The sequence below is a fragment of the Oryzias melastigma genome, linkage group LG16, assembly GCF_002922805.2.
Source record: "Oryzias melastigma strain HK-1 linkage group LG16, ASM292280v2, whole genome shotgun sequence".
Taxonomy (NCBI): domain Eukaryota; kingdom Metazoa; phylum Chordata; class Actinopteri; order Beloniformes; family Adrianichthyidae; genus Oryzias; species Oryzias melastigma.
The window spans coordinates 5580197-5596505 of NC_050527.1; the positions used below are offsets into that span (position 1 = coordinate 5580197).

Here is a 16309-nt window from a genome sequence, read left to right on the forward strand (position 1 = left end):
GGTCTATGATTTTGACTAAAAACAGCATAATCATAATTACAAGACCATCGGGAACGCTTTTACAATCGATCAAAAGATGATCGGAGCGGGACTTGCTTATTATTACTTCTCAGTCTTTCAAAATCTATGTTGGTAAATACTTTTGTATATAGTATAATTCGTGTTTTATTTCAACTTTTTGAAGATGATACTTAAAATATTGAAGGACCTCAAGCCCCCCCTCTGAAGTACAAACCAGCTTCAGACACATCCTAACAAAGCACCAGTGGAATTGATTTGTTGAGTGTGAGAGGTCTTATAAGCCATGCTGCTGGATGAACAGACAGGAAGACTGCAAAATATATGCTGTGTGGATAACTGGAGGTAAAAAAAAAAACATAAATCAAACATGTATAGCAAGCGTGAGTCCTTCCTCTCCTCAAACACACACACAGCATACTATGGAAGTCAAAAGAAAAGAAAAAAAGCACGCTTCTTATGAAGTCACGTCCAAAATGACTGTACGCTCCAAATGACCAAGAGTAATGAGAGAGATGGAGCGGAAGTAACACTCTCTGCAGCCTCTCAAACACATGCATGGTCACAGTCACTGGCATACACACGAGTGCGCATGCACACACACACCCCCCATTATGGTCATCAGTGATCTGATGCTGGGTTGGGCAGCACCTACAGCGTCGCTTGGTCGTATCTTCTGTCTGCATATTAACTTATTGAACACAGTAGTGTGTGTGTAATTGCCACACAAATGTGTGTGTGTGTTAATGAGGGGTGGGATGGGGGCCAGTGGCAGGCTGCAGGGAGACTTGGCTCCATCAGACCTGTTCTTTGGCTGTTTTCGCATGGATAGAGACGAGCGCTGACAGACAGAGGCAGATGCAGGCGGGCGCGCGTGCACACACCCTCACCCAGCTGGGGAAACCGCCAAGCCCCCTTGCCCTTGAACTGTCTCCTTAGATCAGTCTGAAAACTCAACAGAATTTGCTGGATTGAAAGAAAATTTAACTTTAAAGAAATGCTCAGAGCACAAATATTTTAGGGGTTTTAGAATAAACTTTTTAGGCGTTGGGATGAGGGTAAACTTTCCCCTTTCAGCACAAAAAAATGAAGATGGACACAATTTTGAATCTGGGTTAGTCACACAAGAACCCCCCTGAGAGGAGCCCAGGATGGAGGGATGGATGGAGAGATGGAGAGTAAGCTGTGATTAAGAAAAAGCTGCTGCTATTTAAGAGTTAAGCTCAGAAGGAGAGAAAGATTGCACGGCCATGAGAAGGAAAGAGAATGCTGGGGGCAGAAGACTTTTCTCTGCGCAGGCAGCTCAGCACCAGACTTGCGGAGGCTGAAAGACAACCTGAGAAAGATAAGTAGGATGAGGAGAGAACATATGCAAACTGCAAGGATGAAAGTAGCGGCGGGGAGAGCCAAAACTGCAGCCAAAGAGGATGAAAGAAATCGAAAGACAGAGGAGAGAAGGGTTTGTTTGCGTGTGACTAAGCAGCAGGATCGAAGATGAGGGGAGGAGAGGCAAGGAGAGCAGAGGACATGCATCCCTCTCTCTGCCCTCATGTGCACAGGGCAAGACTGAGGGCACAAGACGAGTAAGCAGACACACTTATGAGTAGATGCATGTTTGTGTGTCATGCAGCTGTAGGGTACTAAAGAAAAAGGGGACCTGCAATGTAGCAGGTGCTGACCATTTCACGCCTGTCAGCCCCTCTCAGGCCTGTTTGTCTGTACACACTCGCATTAGCCTCCGCAGTTCTGAATCACACACCCATCTGGAGGATATCTGCACATCATTCTCAATATCTGTTTTGGCAATCATCCATTTCTTTTCCTCACAACAATAAAAGACTTTCCACACACTTCTCTGTATCGCTGATGGTTTCTACCAACCTCCTTCACACTGACATTTACTGGTTGCCTTAGTCACGCCTTAAATGCCGACGAATTTAGCTCACATTTTTTTCCCCAACCTTCTCAGCAAATGAGTAAGATTTGAGTAGGATGGAGGGAGGTGGTGCCGGCAGCGATAAAACAGGACTAGATGGAGACGGGGAGATGATGGGACAAGGAAACCATAGAAAGTTCAAGGCTGGAAGAAACGGAAAGAAAAGTGGGATGAAGAACAGGGGAGGAGTCGGAATGCAGGATAAAAGCGGAGGAAAGGAATGGAAGTGGGAAAAGAAGCAGTGAGAAGCTGAAGCAGCAAAGGGTGACTGATCCGCTCTGAGAGGCTTGGAGAGGGAGAGCAGCATGAGCTATGCTGGGAAGCGGTGGAGGCCAATGGCTGTGCAGATAGGATGCAGTGGCACAGAATTCACATGCTTTTTAAATGCTGTCAGCATCAATCTCTCCCTCTCTCACTCATGCCTTCACTTCTCTCTGACTAAGGATTGCATGCATTCACTGATTTGTGCACACTCCCAGCCTCTGCAGTCTAAAAGCAGCTGCCTCCATCTTGCTCCCTTGTTGCCAGGATCGTCGCCTCTCCCTTGCTTGTTGCTCGTAAAACACAGCTGGAGACGGTGACATCCTTTTCGCAACAGAGGCCAGTTACACTTTTTTTTTTACAGCATTCAGCAGAACAGAGTGGCCCCCAGAGGAGGGGGTGACTCATGGTGTGGTACTATAAGGAGCCAAGGGAGTTGAGGGAAAGATGAGGGAATTGAAAACAAAAAGTGGAAAACAGGGATAAAGGGAGAAGGAGGACAGGAAGTGAAAAAAGGGGGCATGCATCGGGCAGGGTGGTTATTAAGACATAGCCAGCAGAGAAACACTCCCCCCCCTGCCGTCGCCACCACGCACCCCTTGCACTTACGGACGAGGTTTACTCCCATGTCAGCAGAAAATAACTTTAAGTTAAGTGCAACAGAAGAGTGAAGGGACATGCATTTTGCATGAGATGAAGGGCCTGAGTGAATACATCTGAAACCAAGAGGACTAAAATGTTATGGCTTCTGTACTCCAACTGTACCCCAACTGAGTTTACCCACATGCGTGGCGAGACTCGGGTTTGAAAAAGAAATCCACTTTATTTCAAAGACAACAAGTCATTGTGACTCAATTCTGATTCGACTGCAGCTTCATAAAGAAAAGCACAGCTCGATTTAATCATGTGTCGCCTATGTTCAAGTGAACTGTAAAGAAATGTAGCGTCAAAGGGTTGAATATGAAGTATTCAATCCCAAAGCTAGAAAATCAATCTATTGAATAGTACTAAGTGCGTTGTGCGTAAAAAGATGTTTAAATTAATGCGTTGAGAAGGATCCTCAAAAGGGCTTTAAAATGGGCAAAAGGTATTACGTTTGCAACCATCTAACTCTGACCACAAAACAGTGACCTGTGGAGCCCAGCGGTACTTCTCACCACGCGGTCTGAAGATCCGGGTCCATTCGATACGTCCAGAAAAGGATGGATTGCCCCGTCACCGGTAGGATGCGTCAGGAAGGCTTTGAAGCCAGATCTTTAGCCAAGTGTAGAAGCGCTCTGGAGGGTGCTCACAGAAAACCCACTGGATCTGCTCAGTTTGGGGTCACTTTTGATGAAAGTGGTCGAGGGACGGTTTCTTCAAAATCGGGTGACCGGACGGAGAACTTATGGATTTTGTGAAAAATCAGTTTCAAAAGAAAATCATAAAAATGGTAAAAAATATTGGAATCAGTCTCTGAAATTAGCTGGAGGCAAAAAGTAATAGAAGCTCTAAGGAAAATAAAAAAACTAAAGAAAAACTTTAACTTCTAAGGAAAAACAAAAAACTGACAAACCTGAAAAAACTCCAAAAGAACTTAGTTCTTGGCTTGGGTTCCCACTTTTAACCCTTAGGGGCTGGACAAGATTTACCCAATCAATAAGTTTCATGTAAATTTGTTTACGATCGGCTAATTTGCATGTTCCAATGAACTGCTGATATCCAAATCGGGGGGGTGACTTTACCCTTCTTTGTGTGTGTCTCTGGTGTCAGATTAAGGGAGATAAAAGTTTTCTCTCAAACATTGTGTGAACGAACCTATATGTATACAAATAAGTCCTATATATATACGTGTTATACAAGAAAGTTTCATGACTTAAATTAAAAGTATTAGCATCTAATACCCAGTTGATAGTTTTAAAATGATTATTTCCTAACCTTATTATTTCATATTTCACAACCAGACAAACAATATCCACCATTCATAATAGTACACTACTTCTAGAAGTTGTGAAAAGATGTTTTTAACAAAATGAACGTCTGTCCTTTTGTTAAACCAACGTAGGTTTCTGGTTACTATCAAAGCCGAGAGAGGTTGTAAATTGTTCCACACTTTTTGGGGAAAGCGTCACCTCGACTTGGCACAGATGAGATCTGCTTGGTACCAAATGGGGCTTTGTTTTTAGAAATGTCAATCAAAGACAACTCAGAGTTTGATTTGCTTTCGCACGAATTCCTGTGAAGTTTCCCCAAGGGTTTTAAGTGGTAAATCTTCTTAGGGAGGTGTTGGTTTTTAGCCGTTTTAGCGCCTGCTGGAGGTCTTGGGGTCTGGAGAGTCAGTGGTTTGTTGTAGAAGAAAGGTATTCCAAGAGGGATGAGTAAACTCACACAGGTCACTTCAGGTCATGAAGCAGACCTGGCGGCCCTCTCCAAGGCCAGCATGCTACAGAAGCTTCCCTGTGCTCTTCATGGCCACGACAAAAGTTTGAACAATAGCCCCGCAATTAAAAAGAAAAATGAGGTAAAAGCAAAAAAACAAAAAAAAAGGATGAAAAGGACCGTTTGTCCATGCGCAGCGTTCACGACATGGAATGCAATTTAAAAACCTTGCGAAAAACAAAAACAGCAGTGCGTTTGCTCTTGGTCGCACAAAGTGGCCAAAAGACCTTGGTCACCGCTGAGAGAGAAATTGTGACAATGCAGTTCATTAACAGCATGCAAAAAAAGACGTGGAAAGGTGACACACGGGGCGGTAAAAGAAAGCAAGGAAAGAGAGAAAAAGATTTCAAAGCACGGATACTCAAACTCCCAGACATGACACCAGCCATTCACACCCAAGGACAGAGCAGCTGATCCCCTCTAGCCCTACTGTTCACCAAAAACAGAGCGTGTGTGTGTGTTTGTGTGTCCCTGTAAAAGCACAAAACATTGAGCATGTGTGATGCAAGGCCATTCACCTCATCAATTCTCTGCATACAAATGTTTGCATTTATTTAAATGTTTGCTCAATACTCGACTCTTAAGTCTGCATTCCCACAGCTGTTTCGATGAATTTACTGAACATTTTTTTACCGTACTTAGACACCTGCAACTTATTTGAATAACACAAAATGGTAGTTTTAATGTATTCCAAAGGGAATCCCTGACAGCATTTCACCACATCTGAAGAAAGTTGAGTTTCTTCAGCAGCAGTTACTGCATCTCTCATTTAAACTCACCTGCATACGAATGAAAAAGTTTCTCGTGTCGGTTGTTTATCAGCTAAAGAATAGGGATGGGTACCGAGACTTTGTGTCAAGTTTGTACCGGTGCCGTATAAAAACGCAGACTTCTGTACTTTATTTGACTGCTTTGTTTCATACATGTCAATCACCTGTATTCAGTTTTGCTATGCATTTCTAGCCAATCATTTGACCTTTTAATTTTGTAAATGTAATCTTATAAGAATGTGTGAGGCTGTGAGCTTCAGTCAGCATGCAAAAAGCGAAGGAAGCAAAAGTTTGCCTGTACTCTTATGGATAACAGAGGCGGATTCAACGCACAAAAAAAGGCAGACTTTGTGGCAATGGGCTGTGAAATACGCTGCGTGTAAAAACTAGTGCAGTCAATCAATTAAAAAATGTATCAGATTAATCACACTTTTAGATTGGGATTAATAACGATTAATCGCAATGTTTTATTAGGTAAATTTTATGTGACAATATGCTACTTTTGTACAAAAGCAAGCCAGAAACAAAAATGTTCCTTCTTTTTATATTGTCGGAAATTTTTAGTGTTTACTCAGATATCCCAGAAGTGTAATTTGCGCGCACAAAAACATATCAAGAGTAAGATAGAAACTCAAAAAAACCTCCAAGGTACTGACATACAGTCATAGGGAACAAATATTTTGCTTCTGCACTTTAATTAACTTTAATATTAACTTATACCATGGTTCAGGTGAATACTCTATTCTGATTGGCTGCTGGGAGTGAAAGCGCATCTATAAAGGGAGTTCTGGTCACATAGCTGCAGACGAGGTCTGCACCGCTTCAGGCGGCTCAACAGTGTGTTGTTATGTTACCCGGACGACAAATCTAAGTGATCTATTTGAAAAAATAATAAGTATTGGCTGGAAATGTATTTCTTTTGTAAGCGACTAGCGGTGTGTATCTTTCGCTCTCACACGATTCCACAAGCATCTTGATAAATGGTCCACAAAACAATACATTTTTGGAGATACAAGTCAGATTATTTATCCAAAAACGCTAAAATATGGCATTTAAAGCTATAAATAAAAATGCATGACATCTGACTGAGAAATGTATAGGACGTTTATGATTGGACGTCTTTTTGTTTGTGTTGTATGTACATAAAACAACAAAGATGGTAGAAAAAAACAGAATGATTTTGCCAGAAATTGGTTATTTACTTCTTGACTGATTTTATACCGTTTAAACAACATAATCCAGTTGCCCGATCAATTTTGGATACTTATCTATTTTTTATATTCCAAACCGATCCTGATGTTACTCCCTCTAACCAATCGATTTTTCAATATGCATCTGATATCTTTTACATCCCTATAAGTGACCATGGTATAAGTGAGAAAAAAAACTGACCAAGTGTGCTTTGTCAGAAATTAAGGAACGCCGGGGAAGCCTCACAAAGCGGAAGTGTATTTAATTTATGTTAATAAATTTGACATGTTCATTTTTTAAAAATGAGTCGCATGCGTTAACACGTTAGCATTGACAGCCCTGGTAAAAAAAAGAAATATAGTTCTGCAGTGCAGACATTCAGAAAGAATGAAATAAAGTAACTTAAGTGCATTAATCCTGTGAAATTCTGCCTTTTTTCATATTCTAAACTTCGGTTTAAGCATCTTTTAGGCACTAGAAATGTTTCAAAAGAACCGGCACCGGATAAAATCCAAATGGTACCCATCTCTTCTGAAGCTTTTTTTTTTTTTTAATTAAAATATCATCCCACTCACCTCTGACCACAATGGTGACCTGACTCTTGCTGGTCCCCAAGCGGTTCTTGACCTCGCAGACAAAAGTGGTGTTGACGGTCTCATCAACCTTCAGCACCTTCAGCTGGTTGCCCGAGATCTGCACCGTGTCTGGCATCTCTCCTGACATGCTGCACCAACAGAACCACATTGATATGAGAGGAGCGGAGCAGCGAGAGGTCAAGACAAACAAATAGGACTGTTTGTGACACAAGCATTTATAGAAATGAGCTGTGCAGTCTCATCCACAATTCATTGAAGAAAAAAGATGAAGAAACAAATTTAAATGCTAGTTTCTGGCCTGAGCTACACATTTTCTGTACAGTTGTGTTAGTGATTGATCATATTGAGAAAAATCAGTGATTCTAACTATGAGGTTTAGATCTTCTGACAGTTCTCTTTATGAAAAATTATACAGCCATCTCCATTAGAGCACGCTTCTGCAGAGGCAATAATAAGAGCTGGAGATTTACGGCTGTTCAACGGCTGTGAATCTGGAAGCGAGGTGTAAAAAGAGAAAAGGAAAGCGGGGGAAAGAAGAAAGCTTGGCAGAGCAACAGAAAAGACAAAAATTCAATTTTGAGCAGCCACTCACGTTTTCCAGAGGACAGAAGTTGGAACAGGGTTTGCTGTAGCCTGACAGGTGAGTACTGTGCTTGTGCGACCTATATACCAATTATTATCGTACCCTGCTATTGACACCTCAGGGGCAACTGTGGGAGGACACATGAATTGCACATTAGAGCATGAACAGCACAGGAATTTATGAAGGCACAGTGGTGCGTGTCTGTGGGGGGGGCTTACAAAGAACAGCCAGCTTCATCTTGAAGCTTTCTGGTTTTTCCAGGGTCCTGTGCGCCACCACGCAGCTGATGTCTTTCCCGTTGTCGGCCGACGTCGGAACCATGCGATACTCGCTGGTCACCGTCACAGTGTTGTCGGTCCCGGCCTTCGTGGTGGTCGTTTCGTTGCCTTTGGCCGTGGTCACCCAGGATATCTTGGCGGCGGGGAGTCCATTTGCAGACTCGCACTTGGCCACCGTGACTGTCTGCGTGCCAGCCTCTACGCTCACAGTGGAGGCCGAGTTCACAGGTTTGGCTGATGACATAATCCAAAAGTAGAAACGAAGAAGATTAAAGGATGTAAAGATTAAAAAAAAAATAACAGGGCAGCAAAGTAAAAAGATAACAACTGTTGACTTATGAGTCAGCGGGACTTCCTCTGGTCCACTCAGTCTTTCCCTCCAGAGCCTCCATTGACAAACAATTACAAGCACCAGAGCAAAACGCACACAAACACTAGATCTTCCTTCACTTAATGTCTTCATTCCTCCCTCTATTCCCATATGCCCCACCACTGATGAACCACTTCCCTGACTGTGCGGGGCATTTCCATAAACAATTTCTAAATGACTACATAATCTTAGTCATTCCTCAACCCTCTCTAGTTCGTCTCCTCCCTCATGCCTCTCCCTCAGCTGTGTGCGATCAGAGAAGAGCAGGCAAGACAGGAGCTGACAGCGGGCATTACAAGCAGCCAGATCAATACACTGCCTGAAGGAGAAGGAAGGAGGGCTCCATGAGCTGGAGAGAGATGAGAGAAGGACGGGCGCTGTTGTCAGACCAGCGTTAGACCCTCGGTTTTCTCATATTAAAAAAAAAAAACAATTGCTTTGATAATATCACTTTAACCAAAGTTGCTTCTTAACCCACTTCCACCTTTGAGGAAAGCTGGTGAAACAGAGCTGGGAAAACATAAATAGCAGTTCTAAACATGGCCTGAAGGATAAATATCAATTTTCTAACAGTAACCAGATGGGTGAAAAAAAAAAGATATCAAGATTAAATTGCTACACTTCAACCTTGGCTCATTTTCAAAGAGTCGGTGGGAAAGATTAAAATCTCTGAACCTTTTTGTTTAGAAATCCAATTAAACTGATTTGAACATTTGGTCAATTTTGCCATTTTTTCTACAGTTTACCTTATTATTGATGCGTGAAAGAATGTTATCAATCCAAAGTATTAAGACTATAGAAAAAAAATCTCCTTGATTAGGTTTAAATGAAATCCCTAAAACTTCCCCTCTATTGCCTCATGGATTGGGACCAATTGTAAAGTAAAAAAAAAAAAAAATCATCCATCACTGTGAGAAATACTTCTACAAAATGTTTTACATTTCCTAAATGGGATAAAATAACTGCCTGAGCCTCAGGCCTTGTGATCTCATTTGTAATGTAGAAGGTAAAATCACGGAGGGAAAAAAGTGTGAATTTAACTGGGTCTTTGCTGCCTAATTTACACCACACTTCAATACTAAAATATATTTACTTTATTTCTGGATTGGGATGGACCGGGCTTGTTGTAAAACTGTTTTTCCACTTTCTTTTATGGAATGACAATGTAGTTTTTAACTGGTCTTACTGTTTCGTTTTAGTTTGTGCCAATCCTGGTCATAAACCAGAGACCAAAAGCCTTCTAAAACGCAACTTTTTGTAGCTTTTTCTGTTAAATTAAGTTCAAAAGCAGCGGTTTTAAATAATCTGTTGAATAAATCAGCTTATGATGAGGACATACCCAGCATGACCAGTTGAGTGGTCCCTTGCTCGTTGCCACTGGGGTAAGTTGCATATTCACAGATGTATTTCCCCTCATCAGACATCCTCAGATCAGTTATCTGGATGGAAGGGCGGGTCATTTCTTTAGCTAGAAAACTGACTCTGCCCTTCACCGGCGAATCAGGGTAATTGGGATCAAACGAAGGATGCAGAACAGCTATATTTTTCCTCTCTCCATCCTTTGACTCGTAGATCCATGTGACCTGTCGAAGAAGAACAAGTGGACTCATAAGTGACACCAAAGACTTAAAACAAAACCGGATGTTAAACATGTATTTCTTTGGCTAAAAACAACATAATCCTAATTAAAAGACCACGCTTTTAGAATCGTTTAAAAAAGAAAGATCGCAGTGAGACTTCAGGAATTTGCGGGAAACATTCTCAGAGAAGCCTACAGACCAAGACTATTTTGATTGGGAAGGAAAAGCTGGATAAAATCCCACCTTAAGTTTGCTTTTTTTATTGAGCCGCTATTGAACAGACAACACACCGCCTTTACAACAGCTGTTCATTTAGGAGCCACATTCAATGAAACGAGCGCTGACCAGAAAGAAAACGGCAGGAAGAAGAAAACCCAGCAAGACCATAGTGATGTATATGCTCCATTGACCATAAGTGCCCTAGTGTCCTCATTAATCCACATCTGCACATGAGACTTTATCCAACTATTCTTCATTTCTTCTCGGTAAAGCTTACATAGTTTGTTGTTTCTTATAAACTCATTTCTTTAATCTCTTTCTTACTCATTTCCTCTGCTAAAAGACCAGTCAGTCTGCATTCACAATGTTCACTTTTAAACAAACTAAGGGTGTATTCAGACTGATAAAATCATTTGATCCAGTTTTGGATCGGGACCTGAACCTTAGGTTTGGTCTGTATCTAGACTTTCCTGCTCCTGAACAAAGTCCTGCTCTTTAGAATCTTTGAGATAGTTCACTTATTCAAGCTTTATATTTCAATGACCATTTTTGAGCATCTGTATAAACACGAATTACAACACTTTTACTGCTACTTTGGTACGGCAGAGGCATGATAGAAGGCGGTTACAGCTTTGAAGGTAGTAGGATGATCATAGTTTATGACAGATTGTCGGTAAAACAGTGAGAGGCGATATGTATCACGTTAAAGTTGTTTTAATGACCCTGCATTCCTCCCACCACATTCCAATAAGTTGCTGTGTCTCATTGTTGTAGTGTTAAGGCATTGTTCTTAAGAGAAGTCTGTTAAGGAACCACAGTGTGGCTTTTGGGATGACGTCACAGCAGTTGTAGTCACGTGCTACGTATTGAGGCAGAAAAGCAAGTAAAAAGTGTTTTTTGTGGTGTTAAAACAAAACACTAACAAGTAAGGAGTTGGTGTTTGAGAACACAACAATCATTGCTTTACATTTGTTGCTTCATTTCTACCTTGGTCTGGATTATTGGGGGAAACAAACTCTGGTTCACTTTAAGACAGAGATATCCAGAGTCAGTCCTCGAGGGCCGGACTCCTGCTGGTTTCCCAGAAACTGCCTTATCTGCTGCTAATTACCTGGATCAGGTTTGTTTGACCATTTGGGAGTTTCAATTGCGGGTTGGTTGGAAAACATGTGGGACACTGAGCCCTCGAGCACTGACTTTGGACACCCCTGCTTTGAGCGAACCAAATGCGTCCTGTCTGAATAGGCCCTAAGACAGGGGTGTCAAACTCAATCGCACAGGGGGCCAAAATCCAAAACACAACTGAAAAGGATAAAGATTTACTGAACACACAAAAACTACATTTTTAAAACTTTAAAAATGTAATTTTTTTCCATAGTTAATGAATAAAAACAGGCAGGAATATTATTCCATAATAAATCAACTTAAACCTTAAGTAACATAATATTTTACTCTCCATAAAAATATTTCATACAAGTTAGAAATAGACTCAAGATAACATTGGGCCATTATTACAATAAAATAAAATAATCTGGAGGGCCGGATAAAATTACCCGGAGGGCCGGATCCGGCCCCCGGGCCTCGACTTTGACACATATGCCCTAAAACAATTGTTAAGAATTTTAATAAGTTTATTTTAGAGATTTTTCCACACCTGCAGAAAAAAATTCCCAACTAAACAGTCCTGGTGTGAATGGTGTAGAATCAGCCTTTCCGCCTTTTACCACATTAAATTCCTGGAAGCAAATATAAGTGTTTATATATTTAAAAAAAATAATTAAATATAGATATATTTATATAATTGGCAACAGATGAAAAACCAGAACTGCATTTCTGACAAGAGAGTCTCTGACCATTGAAAGCTGGACTCCAGTCGGGTCGGAAAAGGAACAACGCAGGTTGACTGACTGGCCAGGATATGACGTCACCTCTGGATCCACTTTTACTCGCTGACCCAAGATCCCTGAAATGAAACAATGGGGGAGAAAAAAATACAAAAACATTAACCACAATCATTCAGTATGAGAAACAACAGGAAAAAAAAGAGCAAGGAATTCATGTTGGTACAAAGCCTCCAGATGACAAATGAGGATAGTTTGGAAGTGTGTGGTACAACAGAGAACAGTATTAGTGAAGCCAGGAAAGTAGGCCAAGAGTCTGGTATCTCTCCGTGACTGAGTGTGTGGATGAAGTGGACAAAAAAAAGGCAATGTGTGCTGCTGCAAAAAAAAGATGAAAACCACTTCTCCCGCACATAGGTTATAAATCATCAGGATGGCTTCCACTTTTCTATAGCCTGCCATTTGCTGTGCCGACACATTCCTGTGTAGCAGCAGAGTCCAAATAAATATGCTTTTCTTGGGGAGTTGTGTTATTTTGCGTGTGAGGGAAGGGTTTAAGGACGACAATCCGTTCCCAAACGTGTGTAATCCAGGTCTTTTAGAAAATGTAATCACTTGTGTGAATAAGCGCACATTAGTGTATGTCAGCACTGTGGCACCTGTTCTAAGTAAGAATGGATTTCCCACAGCTGAGCAACTGTTTGCACCCAGGGCAGAGCAAATGCACGAACATAACATGTTTACTGACAAGCTTCAGAGATTGTGTAGCACAAGAGAAACACAATTTCCCCAACAGGCCGACAATTATTTGCAAAACTTGATCTACCAGTTGGTGCTGAGCCTGTGCTGCCGGGCTTGAGGAACACACATGCACAAAGCCTGCAGGCTAAACATGAGAGGAGAGGGCAGCGCTGTCTTTTGACAAGCATAAATACCACACCTTCTCTTCTCAGGAGATCTGAGATATCAGTGCAGGGAGGGAGAGGAGGGAAAAACGAGGGAAAGCATGAGTGGGGAAGATGAAGAAAACAAGACTTTCCTAGAATAGTATCGGCTCTCCCAAGACGGTCCAATTTACAACCACAAAACAACCCCCTTGTAGCCGCGGAGGAACCTCTGGACGACCACTAGGAAGCCCGTGGGAGCAGAACAGAACCTTTCACACTGGAAAGCGGAACTTTTTTTTCTCCCTATCTTTTTGACGCACAAACAAGACCAAGAACGTACAGTTCACAAATGTGCATTGATGTCAGGAGAGCTTTATCGTGGGTCTTCTGGGGGATGTTGCAGAAAGCAGACTGAATTTATGGTGTGCTAACTGCACCTTTATCTTCAACTTTACCCAGGAGAAACTCTATTTAGGTGTCAAGATTAAAAAAAAATGTAGAAGGAATGCTTCAATAGAAGAAAGAGCACTTTATACTTCCGTGAAGCCGAGTCCATTACCATCAGAATTTTTCTCAGCAGTCCGAAACTTTAAAAAAGCATCGATGGAAGGATTTTACAAAAGGCCTTTTAGAATAAAGAGGAGTCCTCTTTGTAGATGGGCGAGTTTGAACAAAAGTGTTTCAGATTTAAATCCTCATTATAGTTCTCGACAGTTTAACGGAAAAATACGGAAAATGTTCAGACTGTTTTTTCTTGTTAGAAAGGACTTATAAAAATGAAAATACTAAAAGGATATTTTGTTCCAATCTCGTCAAATAGCATTTCTTACCCCCAAAAAAACACGTTTGTGTGATCAAACAATTGCAAAAGTACATTTTCAGTCATGTATTCAGCTTTTAATAAAACTCTTCCTTATTTGGTAAAATATGACAGCAGCTTGTCATTGGAATAGTTGTTGAGTCACATCCTCTGTTTTTTGCTGTTCATGCAGACTGAGGTCAGTGATTTAGGGTTTTTTTTTTGTTTTTCCTTTTTTTGCCACCATGAAACTTACCAAAGTCAGCGCTGCCACTACTGGTGTCATTTTTTTTTTGGGTGACTTTCTTTTTTTGGAAGTTCAACTTCCTGTGACTCACCATTTAACCTCCCCACACCGTTACCCAAGAACAGCAAAATTAACAGCAAATTATGTTTTAATGTTTCTCAACAAACTGGAGTTAAAATACACTTATTATCCTTAAAGGCCCGCTCCAATGGAAATTTATTATTTTTATTTTTATCATTTATTGATTTTTTTAAATGTCTTAATTTACTTTTTTGTGAAGATTACAGAAATGAATTATTTAAAATTTGGCTTTTTGGAAAACCCTAAATGTTTTTGTTTAGGCTGTGATCATTACAACTTTTATGTTAGCCCACAAACCAACCACGGCCCCCCATCAGAGAAGACAACAGTTATGTGGCCCTCACAAAAAAAAGTTTGGCAACCCCTGCTGTAAGCTAGCAGGAGTGTAAACAAAGGAATGCTGGGATATCACTAGGAGTGTCAAATGATTGCTTTAATCAGTGTCCAACTGTTTACTTGCATGATCATTTTATTTCAACTCTGCTGAAAACATCTTTTTTTCATTTCTCCCACCCAGCACGAGCCGTGATGCTGCTGTGACGTCAGTGAGCGACTTAGTAGTTCTTAAAAGAACTAACAAACAAGTTCACAACGCCTCAGCTTTTACAGTATATCTATTGGCTCAACAAGCTTTCGGTATTAAAATCTAAAGAGCAACGTGGAGCACTGATCGCATGGGTCAGTAAACTGTAGAATGAGGCATATCTACATGTATTATACTGTAGTATTAATAATAAGAAGTTTGTGGTCAATATTCCTTGGATTGCTCAGAAAAGTGTTCCTACTGTTTCTCTGTGTTAAATTAGAGCTATGTGGACCTAATGTTTTGTTCTTGTGTTTGGTTTTGATTTTTCTTATTTGCTTAAGACAGAAAAAATACCCTCTATTGGTGTAAAAGTTATGGAGTACTGTATTAGAGTCAGTTTACAAACAAACAAAAAAAAATAAATTACGACTTTAAATCTCGTAAATTTATGAGGAAAAAAGTCGTAACTGTTAAATTACAAGAAAAAAAGTTGTAGGTCATGGGCTACATTTGAGTTTTACTCTCGTAAATTTACAAGAAAAAAAATTGAAATATTGCTTTTTTTGGTGGCCCTAATACTCCTCCATAAAAGTAAAGGTTGGAAGTGTGTTTTAAGTTGTATTTTGCTCTTTTACTATGTCACAATGGAGTCAAATATCTCAAAATGAGGCTTTTTACAGCAATTATTAGGTTATAAATGTTGCAATTAAATATAGATTAATAAATTAATTAATTACAGGTTACAATAACTGCACGACGGAGCTAATATTAACTTAGGGTTACTTTTGGGAAGACAGTCTCCTTATTCGTGGCCAGCGAGTTAAAAAGTTTCTCACTCCTGTGTTAATTTATGTGTTGGTAGGCGAACAGCAAACCTAAACTCTTTTCAGAAAAGATCAATGCCGACATAAATCTGTCCTTGATGGTAAATCTACAGAGACTGAAAGGAAGGAAAGTATGTGACTCACAGTGTTATAAAGAACAAGGGCAGAGGCTACAATGTGTCATAAATGATCAGAAAGACCAGCCGTAACATTGTTTTACATGAGAAATGACTAAATAAAAGTAAAAATAAAACACTCATTTCATAGAAATTACAAAAGTAATGAATGATGCACACACTAAATCATAATTCTTAAAAAAGGGTAAGCTTGAGGCTTTTTTTTTCTCGAAAGGCGGGACAATGCACCGGTGCGGTATGCGCCACAACAACGTGGGGACAGCCACGGCGAGTCTGTTGCCTGTCATTCTGAGGCAATAAGAGGAGAGCCAACACAGGTCAGATCCTGTCAGCGCCAAGACGGGAGACAGGCTGGCCTTATGAGACTCCGCGCTGCCCCCAGGGAAATTAATATCATACACGAGACAAGCAAAGGCTCATCCTCCACAGGCCCCAACTCTGTAGACACAGAGAAATCGCCATTAGGACGGCAAACACGCAGAAGAGAAAGAATGCAACGACTTTTGGAAATTTTAAGCCGAGCCACATTTGAAAAAGTAATTACACAAATATTTAGAGAGCACTGGTCATATTAGACAGAGGTTTGTGTGCGATGAGCAGCAGAACAAAAGTTTGGAAGAAAGGAACAACAAAGGAAAAAGAATAAGAGTCACCACTGCTCTACTTTACTGCTGCCTGCAGGTAACATCAAAAAAATGAAACTAAATCCATATAAAAGAGCAAGTCAGGGCTCTAGTCTAACACTAG

General features: G+C 40.7%; 1 protein-coding gene across 1 annotated transcript in view; it reads right to left on the reverse strand.

The window, feature by feature from the left end:
* Positions 1 to 16309, reverse strand: part of si:ch73-22o12.1 (nectin-2) — a gene marked incomplete in the record, with an annotated part of 90191 nt that overhangs the window by 46308 nt on the left and 27574 nt on the right. The window contains 5 exon segments of the mRNA XM_024267816.2: positions 7170 to 7318; positions 7783 to 7900; positions 7992 to 8285; positions 9761 to 10004; positions 12074 to 12183. Of these exon segments, the coding sequence (XP_024123584.1) occupies positions 7170 to 7318; positions 7783 to 7900; positions 7992 to 8285; positions 9761 to 10004; positions 12074 to 12183 (915 nt within the window).